General features: G+C 64.6%; 5 protein-coding genes across 18 annotated transcripts; 3 read left to right on the top strand and 2 right to left on the bottom strand.

Moving 5' to 3' along the window:
* IGFALS (insulin like growth factor binding protein acid labile subunit) lies at positions 23-5,839 on the top strand. Its single transcript, XM_018040889.1, has 2 exons — positions 23-2,874; positions 3,852-5,839. The coding sequence occupies exons 1-2, from the start codon at positions 2,859-2,861 to the stop codon at positions 5,669-5,671; spliced, it is 1,836 nt and encodes a 611-aa protein (XP_017896378.1). The 5' UTR covers positions 23-2,858; the 3' UTR covers positions 5,672-5,839.
* Positions 6,467-11,825, bottom strand: NUBP2 (nucleotide binding protein 2). 3 transcript variants are annotated; one of them, XM_018040890.1, is made up of 7 exons: positions 11,745-11,825; positions 8,653-8,771; positions 8,350-8,548; positions 7,717-7,871; positions 7,511-7,621; positions 7,333-7,402; positions 6,467-7,030 (listed from the first exon to the last, which is right to left on the bottom strand). In XM_018040890.1, the coding sequence occupies exons 1-7, from the start codon at positions 11,758-11,760 to the stop codon at positions 6,885-6,887; spliced, it is 816 nt and encodes a 271-aa protein (XP_017896379.1). In that variant the 5' UTR covers positions 11,761-11,825; the 3' UTR covers positions 6,467-6,884. The 3 variants fall into 3 exon arrangements, with proteins under 3 accessions (XP_017896379.1, XP_017896381.1, XP_017896382.1); XM_018040892.1 differs by having other exon boundaries at positions 8,653-8,723; positions 11,745-11,803; XM_018040893.1 differs by lacking the exon at positions 7,717-7,871.
* Positions 12,169-17,814, top strand: SPSB3 (splA/ryanodine receptor domain and SOCS box containing 3). 4 transcript variants are annotated; one of them, XM_018040064.1, is made up of 7 exons: positions 12,169-12,273; positions 13,476-13,613; positions 16,149-16,323; positions 16,395-16,582; positions 16,665-16,767; positions 16,840-16,965; positions 17,057-17,814. In XM_018040064.1, the coding sequence occupies exons 2-7, from the start codon at positions 13,488-13,490 to the stop codon at positions 17,374-17,376; spliced, it is 1,038 nt and encodes a 345-aa protein (XP_017895553.1). In that variant the 5' UTR covers positions 12,169-12,273; positions 13,476-13,487; the 3' UTR covers positions 17,377-17,814. The 4 variants fall into 4 exon arrangements, with proteins under 4 accessions (XP_017895553.1, XP_017895551.1, XP_017895552.1 ...); XM_018040062.1 differs by having other exon boundaries at positions 17,035-17,814; XM_018040063.1 differs by having other exon boundaries at positions 12,209-12,792; positions 17,035-17,814.
* On the bottom strand, positions 17,715-21,238 carry EME2 (essential meiotic structure-specific endonuclease subunit 2). 9 transcript variants are annotated; one of them, XM_018040051.1, is made up of 9 exons: positions 20,865-21,238; positions 20,551-20,687; positions 20,101-20,193; positions 19,403-19,680; positions 19,133-19,239; positions 18,899-19,014; positions 18,560-18,745; positions 18,191-18,479; positions 17,715-17,819 (listed from the first exon to the last, which is right to left on the bottom strand). In XM_018040051.1, the coding sequence occupies exons 1-8, from the start codon at positions 21,217-21,219 to the stop codon at positions 18,309-18,311; spliced, it is 1,443 nt and encodes a 480-aa protein (XP_017895540.1). In that variant the 5' UTR covers positions 21,220-21,238; the 3' UTR covers positions 17,715-17,819; positions 18,191-18,308. The 9 variants fall into 9 exon arrangements, with proteins under 9 accessions (XP_017895540.1, XP_017895544.1, XP_017895542.1 ...); XM_018040055.1 differs by having other exon boundaries at positions 18,899-18,996; XM_018040053.1 differs by having other exon boundaries at positions 18,560-18,749; positions 19,146-19,239.
* On the top strand, positions 21,174-22,421 carry MRPS34 (mitochondrial ribosomal protein S34). The gene is made up of 3 exons (XM_018040067.1): positions 21,174-21,538; positions 21,687-21,729; positions 21,810-22,421. Exons 1-3 carry the CDS (start codon positions 21,218-21,220, stop codon positions 22,100-22,102), a joined length of 657 nt encoding a protein of 218 aa, XP_017895556.1. The 5' UTR covers positions 21,174-21,217; the 3' UTR covers positions 22,103-22,421.

Here is a 22,525-nt window from a genome sequence, read left to right as displayed (position 1 = left end):
GGTGTGCTGCAATTCATGGGGGTGCAAAGAGTCAGACACGACTGAGCGACTGAACTGAACTGAAATGAAAGCTGTTTTAGAAAAAAAAACTGTTGGGTAAAGGCATCAGAGTTGATACTTTATTACATTATCCCAACATACTTCTAGCAAAACATTTCAGCCTAGACAAAATGAAATGGAGGGAAAAGGGTGATACTTAATAACAGTATCAAAACTAACAACTATCCACAGGAAAAATTTTTTTTAAATATATGAAAGATCATAACACAGAAATCTACACAAATACCAGGGAGAGAAACTGAAGAAGACCCAACTATGCCCCGTCCACACTGGAAGGGGAGACTCAAACTGCAACAGATCAAAAGTGAACAGGAAGTTGTGCGCATGCTGCAGGCTGTGCCTCGTGGACAAGGAGGAGGCCGGAAGCCCCTGCAGACGAAGAAGGGTCTGCTCTGCCTCCAGAGTTCCACGGGAGCCCAGAAAGGGCCCGGCTATCTGGACCCTGAGCACAGCAAGCTGGCGCCCGAGAGGGAGGAGGAAGGGAACGCCACCAGGAGGAATGAAGCTCGAACGCCAGCTCACTCTTAGGAAGCGAGAGAGGGGAGGCCCCGAGACCATCTCAGAGAAAGGACAGTGATGGCCCCACCAGGTCTTTTAAGAGAATACGCTCAATACAGAACGGGACTTGACACCGCAAAGAGCTTGACACATACATCAGCCTAGATTAAAAAGCTTTTCTCCCCACAGTTTTTCCATTTAAGGAGCATCTTATGAGGCCACATTAAGATTAGGAACTCTCACCAGAATGACAATGAAGAGAACGGAGAGGCAGACCTCGGTGCCGAAGACAGGCCTACTGGCCACACACCACAAGGGGCTGCATCCAGAACAGGGTTTAAAAACAAGCTGCACTGACAGCACCCAGCTAACTCAGCAAGAGAGTGGAACACGCACTTTACAGGAGACGACAACCCACTGGGCAGCAAGCCTCTCTGAAGCGTTGCCTGCCATCACTGGCGACTGAAGGAACGCAGGACAGCGACAGCCTCTGCCTACCCGCCTTCGGGCTGAGAGCAGACAGGGTGGGATGCTACTGAGGGCCCCTCTGGCCCTTGCGGGGGCGGGTGTGTTACCTGCCAGGACGACACACATTGGTCCCGGCAGGTCCACTCAGGACACAGAAAGCACAGCAGCCCCACGGCAGGAGGCAAGGAGGGGTCTACAACGTGGTGCCACGCCCATGAAGACCGGAAGCCAGACTCCTCAGGGGCCCTCGGGGTCAAGGGGAAAGAGGCCAGAGCAGTAGTCTTCCTGCGTCAGGACAGGCCACCCGGGGCAGCAGGGACAGAACTGGCCCCGGGCTTCTCCCAACTCGGCAGGCTGACCGCCAGTGCTGCTGCAGGACTCGGGCAAGGCTGACCCGGCTGCCGCAGTCCCAACAAGGGCGCCCCACCACACACGCTCCCCAGGGGTTTACAGGAAGTTCCACCCCAGGCCTGTGGGTGTCAGGGGACAGGCGCCGGGCCGCCCGCCGGCTGGGAGCTTTTCGGTGCAGAGGCCCCAGGGCCCGACCCCTGCTGAGTCTGCACTTTCTACTGTGTAAATGCGTGTTTGCCCTGTAGACTTCTGGGTGTGGACTTTCTCCCTGCAGATCTATAATTTCTCAGAAGAGCAACTGAGAGACGACCTGGAAAAAAATCAAAGCTCGATAAAGGGAGGAAGGCAAAGCCAGTCCTTGAGTCATGGGATGAGCAGGGAAGGAGCCACGAGGCAGGGGCTCTCTGGGCCCCGGGGGCTCCTGCCTCACCGGGAGGCCTCCACAAGTCTAGCCTTACCCACGCGTGGTTCCGCCTTTTTCCAGCCCTGCTGACACAGGCCCTCCACCCCAGGCAGAGCAGAGGAAGGGGTGGGCGGGCACAGCAGCCACGGGCAGGGTCCTGGTGAAGGGGAGGGGCAGCTGGAGGCCAGCCCAGGGACGAAGCTGGGTCTGGAGGAGCCGCACCCAGCCTCCCACGTCTGACCTGGGGCTGACCTCAGGCCAGACACTGTGCCCCCGGAGGCCTGCACACTGTGGGGTGGCCGTGCCCCACAGGTACCCGAGGGCAGGATGGGGCCACTGCTTCGGGGGCTGGTCTCACAGCCCCAGATCTGGCCCCCGAGGCCAGGCCACCCCCACTCTCCTCTGGAGAACAGGGCCGGGAAAGCAAACAGAGCGGCCAGGACCCGGCCAAGCATTCCTAGAAGAGGCTGGGGGTGGGGCACGGCCAGACAGCAGCTGACCCTGAGGTCACGGGAGAAGAGGAGGCTGGGCCGGGCCCTGGGAGCTGACCGAGGACCCCACCCAGGTGGGGAGGAACAGGCGGGGCGTGGTCAGCATTCGGGGGACTGGCAGGCCCAGCTTAACTCCCACACGGCCATCGGCTGGGCAGGGAGCCCCCAGGAGCCCCCGAAGGGCCCCCACCCCCAAGCAGGGGGAGGCTGAACACTAGCCCCTCACAGGCTGCTCCAAGGGAGACCCCCGCCCAGCACTGCCTGCAGCCCCAGCTCCGCGGCCAGCCCTGCAGGGGGATGGGGGGCAGGGGAGCCGGGACGATGGGGATGGGCCCTCGGGCCTCAGAGCCACACCGGCCCCCTCGCCCCTGAGGGCATGGTAGGCAGACGCCACCCCCAGCCCGTCCCTTGTGCCACCTGCCCCACACTCCGCTCTGAGCCGTCGCTGGCGCCCGGCAGGAGGGGGTTAACGGCGCTGGGGCCAGCAGCTGGGCTGGCCGGCGACACGGGTGCTGCCCCGCGGAGGGGAAATCCAGAGGGCAGGAGCAGCGGCCCAGCAGACGCCCCGCTCCCGCTCAGCACGAGGGATGGCCCCAAGCAGAGGTGAGGCTCCCTCGGCCCCGCCACTCGTGCAGGGGTGGCCAGCCCATGCCCCCGGCCTACCATGGTAGGGGCTGCCCCCGGGAGGGCTTCGCTCTGGGAGCCCCTGGGGGAAGCCTGGCCGCTCCTCTGGGGGGAGCGCCCACCTCCTCTCCCACCCCGGGCCCTGGCGGGGGCGTAGGGGATGCAGGGCCTCGCACAACCCCAGGGCCCCGCCCAGGCCCCCCCACTCCTTGGAGGCCAGGCCACTGCCACCCCGTCCCCTTGCGGAGCCTCGCCCACCCCAGCTGCTGTGCCCACCCTGAGACCCGGAGCACTCAGGACAGGGAGGGGCCCGCTGCGGGGGACAAGCCCAGTGCCCAGTGGAACTTCTGGGGGGCCTTGAGGGGAAGCCTGGCATCCTTTGTCCAGTGATAGAACCAGTCTCCAGTGTTCAATGGCCTGGGGCCCCATCTGCCCTCGAGGCTGGCACCCTCCTCCTCTCCCCACGCTGGCGCTGGGCTAAGTCCTTGGTACGTGCCACACACATACCAGGGAGGGGAGCGCCCCCGATTGGGTGGTCTGACTGGGGCAGTGGGCATCCAGCTCAGTGTCCAGGCCCTCAGGGCAGCAAGCGCTTGCCCACCCAGGCCTGCTCCGGAAGGTTCTGTCGCTCATACCTTCCTCCAGGCCTGCCTGGCAGCCTAGGCTGGCTTGAGTGTCCACCTTGGAGATGAGACTGACACACGGCCCAGTGGCCAGGTCCCTGGTCCCCAGTTCCCTCTGGTCCTGCACAGTGGAAAGGGCAGCCGGTCTTGACCTGGAGGACGTCCCAGTCCTGCCCGTTGACGTGGGGCCCGCGTCTCTCGCCCACGCCCTCCACTCTGGTCAGCGGGGCCTTCTCTTAACGGGCGCGTGTCGTGGTCCTGGGGTGCAGCTGAGGCCTGGAAGGTCCCATGTCTTGCTCCGACCTGAGTCCCCGTCCCGGGCCCCTCCCCAAGCCCCTCTCCCCGCAGGAGGCCCGGCCCTGGTGGTGCTGCTGGTCTCCTGGGCAGCGCTGGGTCCCCACGGCCTGGAGGGAGTGGAACCCACGGCGCCAGCAGACCCTGAGGGCCTGCAGTGCCCAGCCGTCTGCTCCTGTGGCCACGACGACTACACGGACGAGCTCAGCGTCTTCTGCAGCTCCCGGAACCTCACGCGGCTGCCAGGGGGCCTCCCGCCTGGCACCAGGGCGCTCTGGCTGGACGGGAACAACTTCTCCTCCATCCCTGCGGCCGCCTTCCGGAACCTCTCGGGCTTGGGCTTCCTCAACCTGCAGGGGAGCGGGCTGGCCAGCCTGGAGCCGCAGGCGCTGCTGGGCCTGAGCAGCCTGTGCCACCTGCACCTGGAGCGTAACCGGCTGCGCGCGCTGGCGGCCCACACCTTCCTGCACACGCCCGGCCTGGCCTCGCTCGGCCTCAGCAACAACCTGCTCAGCCGCCTGGACGAGGGCCTCTTCCAGGGCCTGGCGCACCTCTGGGACCTCAACCTGGGCTGGAACAGCCTGGCTGTGCTGCCCGACGCCGCGTTCCAGGGCCTGGCCGGCCTGCGGGAGCTGGTGCTGGCAGGTAACAAGCTGGCCTACCTGCAGCCTGCGCTCTTCTGCGGCCTGGGCGAGCTGCGAGAGCTGGACCTGAGCCGGAACGCCCTGCGCAGCGTCAAGGCCAATGTCTTCGTCAAGCTGCCCAAGCTCCAGAAACTCTACCTGGACCACAACCTCGTGGCCGCCGTGGCCCCGAATGCCTTCCTGGGCATGAAGGCGCTGCGCTGGCTGGACCTGTCGCACAACCGCGTGGGCGGCCTCCTGGAGGACAGCTTCCCGGGGCTGCTGGGCCTGCACGTCCTGCGCCTCTCACACAATGCGCTCGCCGGCCTGCGGCCCCGCACCTTCAAGGACCTGCACTTCTTGGAAGAGTTGCAGCTCGGCCACAACCGCCTGCGGCAGCTGCCTGAGGAAGCCTTTGCGGGCCTGGGCCAGCTGGAAGTGCTGGCGCTCAACAACAACCAGCTGCAGGAGCTCAGGCCTGGCGGCTTCCTGGGCCTGCTCAACCTGGCCGTGCTCAACCTCTCCAGCAACTGTCTGCGCGACCTCCCAGAGCGGGCCTTCCAGGGCCTGGCCAAGCTGCACAGCCTGCACCTGGAGGGCGGCTGCCTGGCCCGCCTGGGCCCGCTTGCTTTCGCGGGCCTCTCGGGGCTGCGCCGGCTCTTCCTCAAGGGCAACAGCATCACAGATGTGGACGAGCGCAGCCTGGGGGGCCTGGTCGAGCTGCTTGAGCTGGACCTGACCGCCAACCAGCTCACGCACCTGCCCGGCCGGCTCTTCCAGGACCTCGGCCGCCTGGAGTACCTCCTCCTCGCCCACAACCGGCTGTCGGCGCTGCCGGCGGAAGCCCTGGGGCCCCTACAGCGCACCTTCTGGCTGGACGTCTCGCACAACCGTCTGGAGGCGCTGCCCACGGCCGTGCTCGCGCCGCTCAGCCGCCTGCGCTTCCTCAGCCTCCGAAACAACTCGCTGAGGACCTTTGCACCACAGCCCCCAGGCCTGGAGCGCCTGTGGCTCGAGGGCAACCCCTGGGACTGCGGTTGCGCGCTGGGTGCCCTGCGGGCCTTCGCCCTGCAGCAGCCAGCCTCTGTGCCCCGCTTCGTGCAGGCCCTGGCAGAGGGCGATGACGACCGCCAGCCGCCCTTGCTGGCCTACAACAACATCACCTGCGCCAGCCCGCCCAGCCTGGCGGGCCTCGACTTGCGCGACGTTGGCGAGGCCCACTTTGCCCACTGCTGACCCAAGGCTGCCCCGGCGTCTTGACGGGCCCTCGCAACTCCGGGGGGACACAGTTCAGGACCTGCGGGCCCCAGCCTGCTCCCTGAGGGCCTGTTCATGAGGGTCGGGGACATGGCCTCCCCAGCTGTCATCAATTAAAGCAACCAAATAAACGGGGCCGCGTGTGCAGGCAGGGTGCAGCTCAGTGTGGGTGGGGTGCTAGCCAGGGCCCCTTTGGCTGCTGCAAGCCCGTGGCCCCATGGCCTGCCCTGCGCCCAGCCTCCCTTCTCATCTGAGAGTCCCCCCCCGGGAGCGGTGGGCCCTCACTCGGGCTCCGGGAGCCTCATGCCTCAGCCCCTCACCAGCGTCCTCAGAGGCAGCTTGGTCCTGGGAAGCAGGGCCGGAGGGGGTGTGACCATCCCTCTCTGAGTCCGTGTGCTCCCAGCTGCACCCCTGGCCGAGCACCCAGGCTCTTCCGCGGGAGAGTGGCACACAAGCCGCCGTTCCACCGCCCAGGATGCATCCCAGCCTCCCTGGGACCCACGCAGGGAAGAGGCCTGGGGCTCCGCTCCACACTCGCCTCTCCTGCCCATCAGCCTGGCCCCCGGCCTGGGGCGGGCCCTCAGCTATCTCTGGGCCAAGCCTGGCCACTCACACACCCCAAGTCACCCGACACTCCACATGAGACTCACCTGAGTCTCCAGGGGCCTGTCGACAGCAGGACTCCTGGCCAGTTCTGGGACTCGGGGGTGGACATGGCGACACCAGGCTGGGGAGGCGGGACCAGGGCGGAATGCTCTAGAAAGGTGAGACGTGTAAACACGGCTGTGCGATGCGTTTATTTCAGCTCCTCGGAGTTATAAGTTTGACCCCTTACTGGGTGTCACCTCCTTCACTGGGATTCTGGGCCAGCGGGCCAGGCAAGCTTCCAGACGCACCAGCTCTGTGGTGCGTGAACAACGTGGAGACTTGGCTGTCGGGAGCAGCTGTCTCTCTGGGCCACAGGGGTACAGACCTGCGCCAGCAGGCAGGGCAGGCCATGGCGCGGGGAGCCCACGCCATCCCTGGGTGACCGGGTGGAGCCACTCACTGTCGACGGCTCAGCCGAGAGGCTGCCAAAGCTCCGCAAATGTCCAGGGCGGGCCCCGTGGGGAGAGTGGCACACAGGGCCTGGCCGGGCCCCTGCTCCAGACCTCCAGCCCCACAGCGCACAGGAGCGCTCAGCCCGCCTCGGTCAGGAGAGCCCCGCGGGCGTCTGGCTGAGAATCTTCTGGGCGATGGAGGAGAGCGCGGGGAAGGCGGGGCTGTCGGGAAAGTCCTGGATGAAGTCCCGGCCGTCCTCCAGGCTCCGCGTGAGTTCGGGGTCCAGGGGCACCGAGCCTGGGCAGGGGCGGAGAGTGGGCAGTGAGGGCCAGGCTGGGAGGCCCTGTCCACCCCCTCAGCCCAGGAGCCCGCGGGCAGCACTGCCGATGCCCCACAGGACCAGTTCCCGGGCTCAACCTCCCCAGGACACCCAGCAGCCGCCCAGCAGGCCCCGCCGCCTCCCAGGTGCTCCTGCAGAAGAAAGCACAGGATGCCTGTGGATGGCAGCTCTCACCGGGGTGGGGAGTCAGCAGGGTGGGAGGAAGCCCCCCTCTCCCAGGGGAGGGGGCAGGGCCCTGCGGCAGCCCCAGCCCACTCACCCAGGAAGGGGACGCCGGCATGTCTCGCCAGCTCCTCGCCGCCTCCCCTGGAGAAGATGTTGGTGCACTCCTGGGACACAGAGACACGGGGTCCACCTCCATCCTCTCTGCCCACAGTGGGCCGGGCCTTGGGGGGGGCGGTGCTGGCCGCCCACACCCAAGACCACCCAGGACTCACCGAGCAGTGGGGGCAGACGAAGCCGCTCATGTTCTCCACAAGCCCGATCACCCGCAGCCCCACCTTCCTGCAGAAGGTCAGCTCCCGCCTCACGTCCCCCACGGACACCGCCTGGAGACCAGGAAAGGGGCAGGGGCAGCAGATAGGCGAGAAGGGCACAGCAGAGCGCCTGCCCCAGGGCGAGGGCGCCTGTTCGGGAACAGTACCTGAGGCGTGGTGACCACGAGGGCCCCCAGGGGGCTGTAGGGGCGCAGGGCGTCCACCACGGCCATGTGCTCATCAGAGGTCCCCGGGGGCGTGTCCACAACCAGGTAGTCCAGCTGCCCCCAGGCCACATCAGACACAAACTGCTTTATCAGTGCTGTGGAGACCCAGGGAGGCTCAGGATTGGGGGTAGCAGGTGGGTGGGCAGGGTCTCACCGGGCCCACACCCCCTCCCAGCCCCAGGGCAGGGTGACCTTTGGGCCCGCAGCCCATTCGGAGAGCTGTGTGTGCCACTGTGTGCCAGGAGCAGGGAGAGACTCTTCCCCAGCATGCCCCCAGGACTCCTCCTCGGGCCCTAGCTTCGGGCACATGTCTGTGCCCCAGAGAGACGGCCTGTGGGGAATGCGGGCATGGCCTGGGAGCACCCCCCTCCTTGGGCCTGCTCCCACACCTGGCTGAAGGGTTCACGGCTGAGGCTCATGCTCTCACTCCCCAGGCAAACTGTCTGCGTACTTGCAGGCTCGACGGGTCAGGGTTGGGGGGAGTGTCTTGGAAGTGAAGACCCGCACCAGTCTTTCCCCCAGCACCCGAGGTGGCGGGGCGGGTGGGGAGCCGGCAGCCCGGTGTGGCATTACCATTCTTCTTGGGGCCTCTCCACACCACAGCCTCGTCTGGCTGCTCCAGCAGGAAGCCCACAGACATGAGGGAGATGCTCTGCTCCCGGTCCACAAAGACGGGCACCCAGCCACTGTCGCCCTGGTGCACCGCCCTGCCCTGCACCCGGAGCATGCGGGGGACGCTGGGGCCGCACAGGTCCACGTCCAGGATCCCCACCTGCAAGGGGGCGTTCACGCGGCTCGTGAGGGCCTCTGGCCAGGTGCCGCCCTGTGTGCCCACCCAGGAGAGCGGGGGCTCGCGAGGAGACAGGAGGCGCTCACCTTCTTGCCCGCGTGGCGCAGGGCCAGTGCCAGCTCCGTGGAGATGGTGCTCTTCCCGACGCCCCCCTTTCCTGAGAGGACAAGGACGATGTGCTGGACGCCGGCCAGGTTTCCAGGCTCTGGTCGGAAAAACAGGGGAGGAAGGCCGGGTGTCTCCGTACCTTCCTTCCACTGCCCACTTCCCGTGCTCACCAGGCACGTCCTATGCCCAGGGCCTGAGAGGGCCGTCCTGAGACCTGCCCCATCACCTGACACACGCAAACGTGGCCACGCAAGCGGGAATCCAGCAGACCCCAGACCCAAACCACTGCTTCCTCAGGAACGGTCTCCCCCGCTCGGACTGAACCGCTGCAAACGCTCCGCTCTGCAGTGTGCATACGTGAGTGCCATGCACACCTGGCGTGCACAAGGCCAGTTCCAGCCAAAGCCTCCAGTTGGCGCCAAGGGATGAGGGCGGAGACCAACGTGCTGCCAGCCCCTGTGCCAGCACTTACAGGTCTGACCGCAGGCGGGCAGCGCCCTCCTCTGGGGGCAGAAGTGGCACTCCTGGCGGCCCCAGCCTCCTGCTCAGGAGGCACCCACACCGTGTGAGGGCGGAGAAGTCAGGTCACTCGGATGGCGCACGTTTGTGCCTTAAGAAACCCTGGGCACCCCCAGGGTACCACAGCGCCAGTGCCAGACCCCAGGCAGGCTCTGCCCCAGCTCCCGTTTCTCCCAGTGAGCCTGAAATGCCACCCTGAACACATTCACGACTCCCACCCCTGCTACCCCACAGAGGCGCCATCTGTGTACAAACAACCCTCAGCCCCTGCAAAGCACCCTGAGGACCTCACCACGGAGAGTCCCACCTGGCCTGCAGCAAGCTGCTCATTTCAGCAGCCTCCCTGCACCCCGGCTCCCCAGGAATGGCTCAGTGCGAGGTGAGTGAACACGATCTCCCTCCTGACTCATCTCTTATAGACAGGTTCAAAGGCTGCTACCACCAAAGGGTCCCTAGAAGGAACTCAGGGTGCACCTGGCCTGGTTTCTCCACAGGCTCCGGTCCTAAGGCGGTGCAGTGCCTGTCGTGGGTCTCCATCTAGAGATCCTGTACGGTGACGAGGAAAGGGCACCATCCCCCAGCCACAGATCACTGCCAACAAACACAAGCCTCGGCCACCTGCCTCAGGAAACTTCCGTGATGACTTAAAAGGCTACTACTTAAACTGCTTTAATATCAGAAAGTAGTTGGGGAGGGGCTTCCCTGGTGGCTCAGTGGTGAAGAATCCTCCTGCCAATGCAGGAGACACGGGTTCGATCCCTGCTGTGGGAAGATCCCACGTGCCACAGAGCAGCTGAGCTCGTGGGCCACAACTACTGACCCTGTGCTCTGGGGCCCGGGGAACACAACTCCCGAAGCCCAAAAGCTCTAGAACCTGTGCTTCGCAACAAGTGAAGTCACTGCTCGCCACAACTAGGGAAAAGCCCACACATCAATGAAGACCCAGCACCACCTATAAACAAATAAAAGTATCTTTTAGAAACAGTAGTTGACAATCAATTTCACCTTTCTTTGGTGGGTGGAGGGGCACTTGGGCAGAAACTTGGGAAAGAACAAGGCAGATGCGGGTCCTGACACCTGCGTGCCCTCCACACCAGCACCGCAATGCCAACCTAAGAGTGACGCCTTGCTCTTCTCACTGGTGGGACTGGGGAGCTTCATCTGCCCGAGCCTCAAGCAGGATACTGCGGCTCCCATCAGGTAACTGGAAGGAGCAGCCAACTTCCCAGACCACAGTTCTCAGGAGCCAACCACAACTTTCCCTCATAAGTAAACTCAAAAGCTTACAAACGATGACACATCAAATGCACACCACTACACGGGAGAGGCTGCCCTGGAAGGGGCAAAGGAAAGCAGAGTCTCCCCACGGAGGGAAGTGAGGGATCCCACGTGTGGATGCGCCTTCAGTCCAACCAAATCAAGATTATCTGTTACACTGGACAAGTACGGGAGTCTTTGTATGTAAAGAATCTCTCCAACAGGATAGAAGCAACTGACAACAGAAGCTGCCTCTGGGCACAGGGAGGTTTACTGCATAGCCCGTGAGGCTTCCCGAATTTCTGTGTGCATTTGCCCCTCCATTAAAATAAGAAGTATTCATCATCAACCTGGAAACCATTCCCTCACCTTGTAGCAAGTGTGCCCGTATCATAACAAGCTTCTGATTTTTCCCTCCTGTTACATTTATAATCAGATGGATGAATCCAGCATTGTAAACGCTTTGTGCTCAAGATATCAGACCCAAAGTCTTTTAGAAATTAATGTGGCTAAGGTCCGTCTAGACAAGGCTGTGGTTTTTCCCGTGGTCATGGATGGATGTGAGAGTTGGACTGTGAAGAAAGCAGAGTGCTAAATAATTGATGCTTTTGAACTGTGGTGTTGGAGAAGACTCTTGAGAGTCCCTTGGACTGCAAGGAGATCCAATCAGTTCATCCTAAAGGAGATCAGTCCTGGGTGTTCATTGCAAGGACTGATGCTGAAGCTGAAACTCCAATACTTTGGCCACCTCATGCGAAGAGTTGACTCATTGGAAAAGACTCTGATGCTGGCAGGGATTGGGGGCAGAAGAAGGGGACGACAGAGAATGAGATGGCTGGATGGCATCACTGACTCGATGGACGTGAGTTTGGGTGAACTCCGGGAGTTGGTGATGGACAGGGAGGCCTGGCATGCTGCGAGTCATGGGGTCGCAAAGAGTCGGACATGACTGAGCTGAACTGAATTGAATCTGTGCGAATCCGGCTGTGCCCAAGGTATACATTGGGTCTCATGCAAAGTTAAAAAAAAAAAAAAGGCTTAGAAAATCAGAATAAAACTTCTACAAAAAATAGAGAATGTGACGTTTCGGTTTCTCCTTCTTAGAGCGCCTTATTCAAGTAAGACCTCTTTCTAAGCGCCGTAATGACACGTGCGCGCATCTCTGAGAACTTTATACCGCAAAATAAGACGATGTGCTGAAACCCAGAGCCACGACTAGCAGCTGCGGGCCTGCCCCTTCCCTCTCGCCTCGGCGCCCGCCGACCCGCGACGCCCCGCGGCCACGCACACTCACCCGCAGCAGCTTCCATCCTGCCCCGCTCGCCCCGCGTCCTCCCCTCGCAAGCCGCCTCCCTCCAATCTGAGTGAAGCGCCTTCGGACCAATGGGCAACGCGAACCCGCCTCGGCTCCCCTTGATAGGCCCACTCGCGCTACCCTTAGCCAATCAGATTGCGCAAGGGGTGCACGCAGGTTCCGGAGCAGACGGAGTACAGGACGGGGACCCACTTCCGTGTCAACGCCCCAACACGGGACCGCTTCATTTGCCCGCCTCACGCCCAATAGGCGTGCGGGACTTGTCGCCGACCGCTTCAGATATGGCCAATGAGGACGTCGAGGTAGGATTGATAGGCCCAGAAGCCTCTCAGAAAGAGGCATGTGCAGCGGGGCCCGCCCCTCTTTCGAACGCCTAAGTCGAGTGCTCTGCGGGACCAATGCGGCGCGGGGGGCGGACCGCGGGGCGGGGATTGTTTACGTCTTGCTCGGGAGCGGAAAGTAGGTCGCGGCTGGCCCGGCTGAACGCGGCGGCGCGGAGCGGCTGCAGGTGAGCGGCGGGCCTCGGCCGCTCCTCCCCAAGTATTCCGGGCTCTGCTGCCCCGCCTGGATCGGGACCGCACCGCACCCGTTGGCCTCGCGGAGCTGCGGGCGGCGCGGCCGGCGCGCCTTTGTTCTGGCGGCGGCGGCGGGGCCAGAAGAGGCGGGCGAGGCTCTGCGCCTCAGGCCGGGCGGGGCGGCGGGTGGGAGGAACCCCGCGACCTCGCCGACCCTTAGACAGTGCGATGCCCGACGGAGAAGCGACCCCTGCTGCAGCGGGGTCGTCTCGGGGCCGTGCATCCCGCGTGCACGGCCTGGCGCCTTCTGTTGCCGTGGCGGTGGCGGGCGGGGCTTAGGCCAGGCCCGCCGTGGCCGACTCCAGTAGCGAACTCGGGTCTGCAGACGGGCTCCCATCCCTCAAAAGCTGTGCCTGCGCGCGTCCCCTGCCGTCCCTCGGGATCGTGGCGGGGGACAGTCCCGGCCCTCCTGGGGAATTTCAGTACAAGATCCCAGAGATCGACTTGTAACTGTAAGTCGGGCTTGGAAGTTGAGAGCCAAAGAGGGGAGGGGAAAGCGTTCTGGGCAAAGGGCTGGAAAGAACCAGCAGCCGGAACAGGGCCGGAACTTGATGGGCTTGGTAGGATTTTGCATTTTATCCGGAGAACAATGGCAAGCCCTGAGAAGTTTATAACTCGCTAATTAAAAATTTTTTAAGATTTGTGTTTCGAAAAAGCTGGGTTGTAGTGAATGAAGTGGGCGGACCCAGAGCGGAGGAGTCCTGCCGGGGTTGGGGAGGCGCGGTGGCGGCAGATGGTTCAGGACACCGTTGGAGGTGGTATGGGGCGTGGAGGGCCGTGGTGGGAGGAGGTGTTGGGATGACTGCTGTGTGTCTGGCATGAGGAACTGGGAGGATGGAGATGCCATTTGTCAAACTGGACACTGGAGGAAGGGCAGGCAGGGCTTGAGATGCCCGAGGAATGGGTAGGCAGGACACTTGAGTTCCTGAGGCCAAGCTCAGAGAGGGCCCTTTGAGAGTCATGGATGTCTGGACGGTGTTCCATGCTCTCTACCTGAGTTTCATCAAGGTGCTTGGATCCTGGAGCGAGGAACAAGCTTGTGAAGAGAGTTCCAGACCTGGGTGGGCCAGCACAGGCTGTGGGACCTACTGGTGTGCTGTGTCTTTCTCTGCTCCGACCCTGTGGTTTCTTCCAGCTCCTGTCCACCATGGCCAGGCGCCCGCGGAGCAGCAGAGCATGGCATTTTGTCTTGAGCGCAGCCCGCCGAGATGCGGATGCCCGGGCTGTCGCCCTGGCAGGGACTGCCAACTGGGGCTACGACTCTGATGGGCAGGTAGGTTCCAGTGGGTGAGGTCGGCATGGCTGGACAAAAGTGAGGAGACCTGCAGAGCAGGCACTGCCTGAACTGAGATGGGAAGGGAAAGATGGCCCTGGGGGCAGAGGACGAGGTCATCTCGGCTGGACCAGTAGCTGCATGTGCTGTTTCTGCTCTCCCAAGCACTTCACACCAGTTAAGGACACATGTGGCTTTGTGTGGTAGGACCCCAAGGCAGATATGTTTCTCGTAGTGCGTGTCCGTGGGTACTTTGGTCAGTTCACTTACAAAAATGTTTCCATTTTATCTACTCAGCCCATTACAAGGGTGGTTATTGTTATCTTCAAGTGCAACTTTTTGGACATTTCCCCTGCCTGTTGAAGTCTGTGTTCTATATTTGTGTATATGCACCTGAAAGAAAGAGCTTTGATTCTTAAAGACGACCAGTATTCCTGTGCCTTCCTGTGCTCAGGACCCTGAGCTCTGCAAGGCCCAGGAACACAGAGGCCGTGAGGAGGGGGGCTCAGCTGTCTACCTTCAGGGTAGGTTCCTGGGGGACCTGGGGCTTTGCAGCAGGAGCCCTGTGGCACTGACCCTGCGGGGGACTGTATGCATTCTGTGTCTGCAGTGGGGAGCCTCACAGTCAGGTTCCTGAACCTCTCAGGGCAAGAGCTGGGCTTCGGCTCTGCCCTGAGTCACCGCCACTGTTCTTGGGGATCTCTGACTTGGCTCTGGTCTGTTACCCTCACCCAGCCTTGGTGCTCTGGCTCAGCCAGGTGTCTTTGAGGGGACAGATGTCTCTCCCCCCACCTCCAGCACGAGAGCAGCTGAGAACCTGGAACCACCAGGCTTTGGGGGGGAATTGGAGCTAGTGGTATCCTGGGCCCCCTTCCTGGGCCTCCCTTAGCTCCCTGCCCAGGCCAGCAAGAGGCCCCGGCCTGCATTCCTGTCCCGCCTCCAGCTCCCACTGACCACGTGGCCCGGGCAGTCTTTCCTGCCTGCGCCTGCCTTGCTGGCTCATTGCTGTGGGATGTGGGAAGCGTCCAGGGGCTGGAGGCGCGGTGTCTGACACGCGCTTGCAGCTCGTCCTGTTGTCCAGCAGCCCCGGAGGCTGCATGCACACATCGCTGCCCCTGCTGCTCTGAACTCTCTGTGCAGCTTGTGGAGAGGCCGGTTCTGCTCTCCGTGCAGGGGGTTACGTGCTGGATGCCAAGTGTGGGAACTCCAGGGCCAGCGGTGCTCAGGTCTGCACCCTGGCTTGGGGAGGGGTGTCTCCTCCCGCAGCAGGGAGCCTGCCTGTTCCCCAAGAGCCAGGTGCTGGGGCCCCTCAGCCTTTCCGCGGGTGCCCATCTGACAGGCTCGACCTCCTCGCTCACTGCCCGGCCTCTGCGTTGCTTCCCTCCTGTGTGGTGCTCGGGGCTGAGTATGATCAAGCAGGGACTCCATCCTGGGGGGAGGAGGCAGGTGCGCAGGGAGCCGACAGGAAGGAAGAGGACACAAAGCCCAGGCCTGGCAGAGCCTCTTTGAACCGGTATTCAAGAGAGATCCAGGGGCGAACAGACCCCACCCCGACCCCAAGGGGACAGGGTGGGCAGGACAGGGGGCCGGGTGGGGGCACTGACGCTGTCTGAGGAGGGTAAGTCTGTTGACTTTGCTCTCAGGGGAGCAGAATCTCAGGTCTGAATAGGTCCACTGGACTGCTGTGCAGAGGGCATTTTGGGCCAGAGGGGCACCCAGAGGCCAGGAGAGTGAGGGCAGAGGCCTGAGCCTGACCAGGAGGCCAGGCCAAGCTGGGAGAGTTCAGCGCAGGCACGTGGAAGCGGTCTGTACCCTGGGCCCTCGCTGGCTGGCCGGGGTCTGGAGCCCAGGTGGGTGTTTGGAGGCACCCTAGCTGGCTTTCAGGAGGTCTGGTCAGCTGGTCTCCGGAACCTGACCAGTTCAGCGTTGGCGTCTGGTGCTGGGCTGACATCGGGCCCCTGAGGCTTGGAGTCTGTCCTGTGAGGACTAAGCCCCCGTGCAGAGGGCCTGCGACCGCAGGGCTCCCTCAGCAGGGCCCTGTGATGGGGGTTGAGCTGCCCTGGGCACAGATGGGGAGCCGCAGTCTGGGCCAGGTGTACAGGCCCTGCCATGGCGATTGGGCCCCAGGAGCCCAGCTGCTGCTCCAGGGAGACCAAGCTGCCTTCGTTAGGTCAGTGATGGGCTTTGCCACGGGCTCCCCTGTGTATCTGTGACCTAGGAGCTCTTGACCTTGAGGGATGGCTGAGTGTGCAGCCCCGCCGGGGGCTGATAAGCCACTGGGCCTCCAGGGCTCTCAACTCCATTCCCAGGAAGCTTCCTCATGGTTGGCCTTTGAGGAGGAGGCCAGAAGAGGTGTCCGTGGTGGCAGCGGCTGGCTGTGTCCCGGGGCCGGGGTGGTCCCCTGGAGGCCAAGCCCCAGGTCTCTCCCTCGGGACGTCCGGCTGTTGAGCCATGGGCCTGCAGCGGGGCAGGTGGGTGGAGGGTGGCTGGGCCGGTGCTGGCAGGTTGGGTGGCGACATCTCCTATGTCCTTCAGCACAGTGACTCAGACTCCGACCCTGAGTGCGCGTCCCTGCCGTCGTCCATCCCCAGCGCCGTGCCCGTGACCGGGGAGTCTTTCTGTGACTGTGAGAGCCAGAGCGAGGCCTTCTGTGGCAGCCTGCACGCTGCCCACCGGGGCCGGGACTGCCGCTGCGGCGAGGAGGACGAGTGTGAGTGCCGGGCGCAGCGGGCGGGGCCTCCAGGTGGGCCGGGGCTCAGCCGCGGCCTCTCGCTCTCGCAGATTTCGACTGGGTCTGGGATGACCTGAACAAGTCCTCGGCCACCCTGCTGAGCTGTGACAATCGGAAGGTCAGCTTCCACATGGAGTACAGCTGTGGCACGGCCGCCATCCGGGGCACCAAGGAGCTGGGGGAGGGCCAGCACTTCTGGGAGATCAAGATGACGTCGCCCGTCTACGGCACGGACATGGTGAGTGGCTGGTGGGGCTGGGAGGTGGGGGTGCTGCCAGGCGCCTCGGTCCCCTGCCCCCTCTGCCCGCCCCCATTCCCAGATGGTGGGCATCGGGACGTCGGACGTGGACCTGGACAAGTACCACCACACGTTCTGCAGCCTGCTCGGCCGGGACGAGGACAGCTGGGGCCTCTCCTACACAGGTGCGTAGGGCCCGGGCGGGCGGGGCTGGGGCCCCCAGGCTGTGGGGCTCACCCCGACCCTGCTGCCCCCAGGCCTCCTCCACCACAAGGGTGACAAGACGAGCTTCTCCTCGAGGTTCGGCCAGGGCTCCATCATCGGTGTGCACCTGGACACCTGGCACGGGACGCTGACCTTTTTCAAGAACAGGAAGTGCATAGGTGAGGCCGAGACCTACTGTGGCCCCAGGGAGCAGGGTCAGAGCCCCTGGGGGTGCTGAGTGCCCTGAGGCTGTTCCTCCCCCCGCCCCAGGCGTGGCGGCCACGCAGCTGCAGAACAAGAGGTTCTACCCGATGGTGTGCTCCACGGCGGCCAAGAGCAGCATGAAGGTGATCCGCTCGTGCGCCAGCGTCACCTCCCTGCAGTACCTGTGCTGCTACCGCCTGCGCCAGCTGCGGCCCGGCTCGGGGGACACGCTCGAGGGCCTGCCCCTGCCGCCCGGCCTCAAGCAGGTGCTGCACCACAAGCTGGGCTGGGTCCTGAGCATGAGCCGCCAGCCCCCCGAGCCCTCGCCCGCGGCCAGCGGCCCAGAGCCCCGGCGCTGCCAGCGGAAGCGCTGCCGAAGGACCTAGCCTGCTCCCTGATCGAGACCCCCAGGGCCGGGACGGCGTGGTCCCCGCCCCTGCCTGTGGACTGCCCCAGGGCCGCCGAGGGGAGGACCAAGCTGAGGTTCGTCCCGCTGCCCCTCTGCTGCCTGAGGCTGGGACAGGCCTCGCCACAGGGGCTCCCGGCCGTTAGCCCTGTGACCCCAAGACCCAGCCTGTCTGCTCCGGTGCTGGGCATGAGAACAGCTGCCGCCCCAGCGCGTCTGGGTTCAGGTCTGAGGGGCTGGCAGGGAAGGGGCTGGGGGCCTATGGGCTGCTGCCTGCGAGGAGGACGCAACTTGAGAGGTGGGCTCTCCCTGGCACCACCGGCCTCACGTTTTTCTTAACTTGCTTTGCATGTTGTCAGCTCTGTTCCTCCTGTCTGGGGCTGAAAGCGACCATAATAAACTCGAAGTCTGATGTCCACCTGCCTGTAGAATGAAGTGGGTCAAAGTGAGGCCTGGGGCTCACAGGTGTCCACACTTGTCTCCTCTTGGGGCGTCACAGTACCCTGGGGAGAGGTAGCCTGGTTCTCTCCTCCCTCTAAACCTTGTCTTAAAAATGAAGGTACTTCCCCCACAACCTCCCGGTGATGGGAGTTTCCCCTGTGGGATCCGAGGCCTCTGCAGCCCTTCCTGCTGGTGCCAGCTGTCTACCAGCCCCTCGGCCAGCGTGCATGCCCAGGGCACGTGAGCCCCACCCCCAACCGTCTCTAGACCTTCTGCAGGCGAGAGAATTTTCTTCTCCCAGTTATGCAAGATTTCTCTCTGCCGTCCCCTCATCCCCCAGCTTGGGGTCAGACCTGACTAGGCCCCGGGTTCGCGGCGCACCACCTCCTGTGGTTTCCCACGGGTCCCCTGGGAGGCTGTGTTCACTCCTGCCCGCAGGCAGGGGACGCCCTGTGCAACCCACGGGCCTGCTCAGGAGCCCAGGTCCAGCAGGAGGTCGGGGTCAGTGGTGGTCAGGAAGAGGCAGATGCGGCGGGAGAGGTCGGGCCCCACCCTGCGGGGTGGCGCTCGCTTGCCCGTCTTCACCGGGAGGTCAGCAAGCAGGGCCAGGCGCTCCTGCTCCGTGCCACAGGCCTCGTACGCCTAGGGAGGGCGCAGGGGTGAGCGGCAGGCCTTGGGAGCCGGCCCCCATACCTGGGGTCTGGGTGAGGGCGGGCACCCACCTGCTGCAGCAGGCGGGGGGATGGGAAGGCGCTGACAACGGCATCGGCCACGGCTGGGCTGACGCGGTTGAACTGCCTGACCTGCCGCCACCAGGCCCCCCGAAGCCCCATGCCGTCTCTGGCCACTCGCTCGCCTGCCGTCCAGCGCCCAGAGGTGCAGAAGGGGAAGGCCCCAGACTCCCGGGCCTGCCTGGGGAAGGGGTGCAGGGAGGTGCTAGAGGCTCCTGGCCTCTGCCGAGCACCCCGTCCCCCGCTCAAGAGAGCCTGGGACTGCTTGGCCCTTGGACACTGCCGCCCCCACCCCCCCCAGCAGCTCCCAGAAGGGAGAGGGTCACGCACTTGAAGGGGCGCTGGGCGAGGGCTTTGGTGAAGGCGCACACATGTTGGCTCAGCTCCTGCCAGGAGGCCACCAGCAGCACGTCCACGTTCGCCCAGAGCTGCAGGTGCACCAGGGCCTAGGTGGGAGTGACCGCGGTGTGGGGCACAGGGCTCCCCAACAACACATGCCCCCACAGGCCACACCAGCCCCCGATGCGCCCTGGACAGCAGCCAAGGACCAGGCCCCAGGCCCACCTGACTGCCTCACCTCCTCCACCTCAGGCCAGCCGACCGCCGCCTCGGTGCAAGTGACCGCTAGATGCTCTGGCTGCTGTGTCTCCTGGGCGGTGGGCTGCTGAGACCTGGGCAGATGGACCGTCCCTCTGGCCCCCCGACCCTCCTCCCTCCCCACAAGCTGCCCAAGGGAGGGGGTCAGCTGTGACGCCAGCCCCCAGAGCCACCCCGCCTTCCCCCGAACCCTCCCATCCCGGTGATGCGGGCCAAGGGTGTCAGGGTGACTAGTACCACAGGTAAGTGTCCAGCCCGATGACAGCTAGGTGGAGACAGCCAGGGCTCTCAGGTGTGACCCAGGGCATGGAACAGGTCGGGCCACATACCTGCAAGCCAAGGAGGCTCACCTGTTCCTCAGGGCTGCGGCAGGCGGGGTCCACCGGCCAGCGCCAGCTTGCAGGAAGCAGAGGAGCCAGCCCAAGAAGGAGCCCTCGGTGCTGGGAGGGGCGGGGTGGACTCCTCCGCCCGGCCTGCTCTCCAGAAAACCAGCCCTGTGCTTCCCACAGGAAGGTCTACAAAAGTCCCCAGGCACATCCTAGGCGCCTAGAAGACTTGGGCTGAAGCCCCCTCCCCATTCCTGGCCCACCTCTACCTGGCACAGAAGAGGTGCTTGATGAACTGTGAACCCTGAGATCCAGGGCCTGCCAGAGGGTCAGACCTAAACACACTCTGGTGCAAACGTCAGCTGAGAGAGCAAGCCCTATTTCTCCCCTGGCTGGGTTGTGGGGTGTCACAAGGCCGACTGCACAGCCAGCCTGTGGCCCTGGTCCCCAGGCCCCCACCCCTAACTTCTGACTCAGGGCTCAAGAGTACCTGCCTTATCGTGGCTTCTACAACCCAGCAGTTTCCCCCACTTCAGCCCTGATGCCCAAGGCAAAGCTCCCAGCCCTGCCATCTGCTGACAAGGCTCTTTGCCCGCTCCCCCGCCGCACCTGGGTCAGCTGGACAACGCCCCGCACAAATTCTTCAGGCTCCAGCAGCCGCAGCACGTGGGGCTCATCCTCAGCCCACACCTCAGGGGGCACCTGGGGAACATGGGGGGCGCTGCTGCCCACCCCGGGCCACAGTCCGTGCCCCCAGGAGTGCCGGGGCTCACGCAGGTTCTCCCAGGACTGCTCTCCACCAGCCCAGCGTCCCGACTTCTACTAACACCGACCCAGAGTGCCAGGAGGCTACGCCTGCGGCCACAGCCTTGGACGGGCGGGAGGGCCGGTCCCTCAGCGCGGCCCTTCCTTCAGGCTCTAGGTCCCAGCCTTGTACAGCCTTCTCCGCGACCCCCATTCCAAGTTCACTGCTCTGGGAAACGTGCCTCTCAGAGCAGCTCTGACACGTGAAACACCCAACCCCGGGCTGCACTCGGCCCCCACCCCCGGGACACTCACACCGCGCGGACAAGGGTCTGGGCTCGCTCGGCTCCAGCGGAGGCTCCGCGCCGGGCGCTGCGGCTCCGCGCGGGGCTCACAGCCCAGGGCGTGCAGGGCCTCCATCAGGGTGTCGGCACCGGCGTCTTCCAGGACGGCTGGGACGGAGCGCACGGGGGCCGGCGGTCACTGCTCCCTCCCCTGCGCGGGCACCAGACACCCACCGCCCGGACAGCGCGCTGCCAGCCCTGACCCCCGGCTGGCTCCCAGGGCGCAGGGAGGAGTCCGTCCAACCGGGCCCAAGGCCGGGCTTCCACCCGGGCGGCTCTCCGTACCTGGGTCCACGAGCACCGCCAAGCGACGCACCGCCTGCCCAGGCCGCAGCCGCCGCAGCGCCTCGGCCGCCGGCCTGCGCTCTCCAGCCGGGTCCCGGGCCCTCGCGGGGGTCTCCGCGCCAGCCGGGCCCTCGGCGTCCGAATCCGAGATCTCCCACGTCGGGGGCCGCCGCGGCCCCGGGCCCCGGCGGACGCCCCCGGCCCTCCCGAGCCCAGCCCTCGCCATGGCCCGCCCGGCCCCTTCTCCGCTTCCGGCTGCGCCCGGACTCATTTGCGGGGGACACCCGCCGCTTCCGGCGCCAGGCGCGGCGGCGGCGGGGTCTTCCGGCCGGACCGAGGAGGCCTCCCTGGCCATGGCGCGCAGAAAGGTGCGGCCGCGGCTGATCGCCGAGCTGGCCCGCCGTGTGCGGGCCCTGCGCGAGCAGCGGGAGCGGCCGCGCGATTCGGTGCGCTACGCCCTGGACTACGAGACGCTGATACGGCCGCACTCGGGCCGCAAGCTGCCCATGCGAGCATGGGTCGACGTGCACCGCGAGAGTCGGCTCCTGCAGCTGCTCGGCCGCCTTCCGTTCTTCGGCCTGGGCCGTCTGGTCACGCGCAAGTCCTGGCTGTGGCAGCACGACGAGCCATGCTACTGGCGCCTCACGCGCGTCCGGCCGGACTACACAGCGCAGGTGCGCGCAGCCGGAGCTCCGCTCCGCTCCCGGCCCCGCGGGGCTCCCGCGCCTCCCCTGCGCGCCACTGAGTGGGAGGAGGTCTCCGGTTGCCCGAGCCCTGGGCGAGCGCTTTCCGAGCTGACCTCCTCCCCCACTTGCTTTACAGAACCTGGACCACGGGAAGGCCTGGGGCATCCTGACCTTCAAAGGTAAGACTCGGTGGGGAGGCTGCCCGCTACAGGCTGTTCCGGCAACGTCTGAGCGAGGGCCCTCGGTCTCCTCTCCCCAGGAAAGACGGAGAGTGAGGCCCGGGAGATCGAGCAGGTCATGTACCACGACTGGCGGCTGGTGCCCAAACACGAGGAGGAGGCCTTCACCTCTTTCACGCCGGCGCCAGAGGAGACGCCGTGCCCCGTCCCCTACCCGCCGCTCCTCCGGGCCATGATTCTAGCAGAGCGACAGAAAAACGGAGACCCCAGCACGGAGGAGCCCATGCTCAGCCTGGAGAGGATACGCACTGATCCCTGGGACTATCCTGAGAATCTGGAGGCGAAGCAAAAGACCAAGGGCACCGCAGTCTAAAGTGCGGGAGCGGGGGTGCAAGACAGTGGGCACCCCTTTGGGTCACACCTGAATCAGCCCCCCTGGTATCTTGGACCTGACCTCCCGGCCGACTTGTCGAGGATCTACGTTTTCGTAGAAAGGGTGCGGTCTGCAGCTTGTCTCCTCTGTCCCGGCTTCACCAGCGCGCAGATCTGACTGCCAGAAGTGGCTCCTGGGGGCACGCTGGAAGCAGCAGGGCAGCAGGTGTGGAGCCCAGTGCTGGCCTGTCATTTCCACCTTGGCTCCCCTTCCCACGACCCGGGCAGAAACTGAACGCGAATAAAGGCACATGACGTAGCCTGGGATGTGGCTTCTTTTGAGTTTGGGGTTGGGGGACCAAAGCGGGCTGGTGGCAGGGCTTCGGGGAGGAACAGGCTGTCACTGCTGCTTACGGCCGTTGAT

The sequence above is a fragment of the Capra hircus genome, chromosome 25 (assembly GCF_001704415.2).
Source record: "Capra hircus breed San Clemente chromosome 25, ASM170441v1, whole genome shotgun sequence".
Lineage (NCBI taxonomy): Eukaryota > Metazoa > Chordata > Mammalia > Artiodactyla > Bovidae > Capra > Capra hircus.
The sequence above is the reverse complement of the archived record's forward strand: the minus strand, read 5'-3'. Positions and strand labels throughout refer to the sequence as shown.

Bases quoted from the DNA above. Each gene is read 5' to 3' on its own strand.
- EME2 (XM_018040051.1), bottom strand. From the start codon at position 21,219: ATGGCCAGGGAGGCCTCCTCGGTCCGGCCGGAAGACCCCGCCGCCGCC. The intron at 19,240-19,402 runs GTACTAGTCACC...CCATCTGCCCAG, and splicing joins GGGCTGGACACTTACCTGTG to GTCTCAGCAGCCCACCGCCC. The intron at 18,480-18,559 runs GTGGGTGCCCGC...CGCCCTCCCTAG, and splicing joins CCCCCCGCCTGCTGCAGCAG to GCGTACGAGGCCTGTGGCAC.
- MRPS34 (XM_018040067.1), top strand. From the start codon at position 21,218: ATGGCGCGCAGAAAGGTGCGGCCGCGGCTGATCGCCGAGCTGGCCCGC. The intron at 21,539-21,686 runs GTGCGCGCAGCC...CTTGCTTTACAG, and splicing joins GGCCGGACTACACAGCGCAG to AACCTGGACCACGGGAAGGC. The intron at 21,730-21,809 runs GTAAGACTCGGT...TCCTCTCCCCAG, and splicing joins GGGCATCCTGACCTTCAAAG to GAAAGACGGAGAGTGAGGCC.
- NUBP2 (XM_018040890.1), bottom strand. The intron at 8,549-8,652 runs GTGAGCGCCTCC...GCCCCCTTGCAG, and splicing joins TGCGCCACGCGGGCAAGAAG to GTGGGGATCCTGGACGTGGA. The intron at 7,403-7,510 runs GTGAGTCCTGGG...TCTGTGTCCCAG, and splicing joins TCGTCTGCCCCCACTGCTCG to GAGTGCACCAACATCTTCTC.
- SPSB3 (XM_018040062.1), top strand. From the start codon at position 13,488: ATGGCCAGGCGCCCGCGGAGCAGCAGAGCATGGCATTTTGTCTTGAGC. The intron at 16,583-16,664 runs GTGAGTGGCTGG...CCCCATTCCCAG, and splicing joins CCGTCTACGGCACGGACATG to ATGGTGGGCATCGGGACGTC. The intron at 16,768-16,839 runs GTGCGTAGGGCC...TGCTGCCCCCAG, and splicing joins CTGGGGCCTCTCCTACACAG to GCCTCCTCCACCACAAGGGT.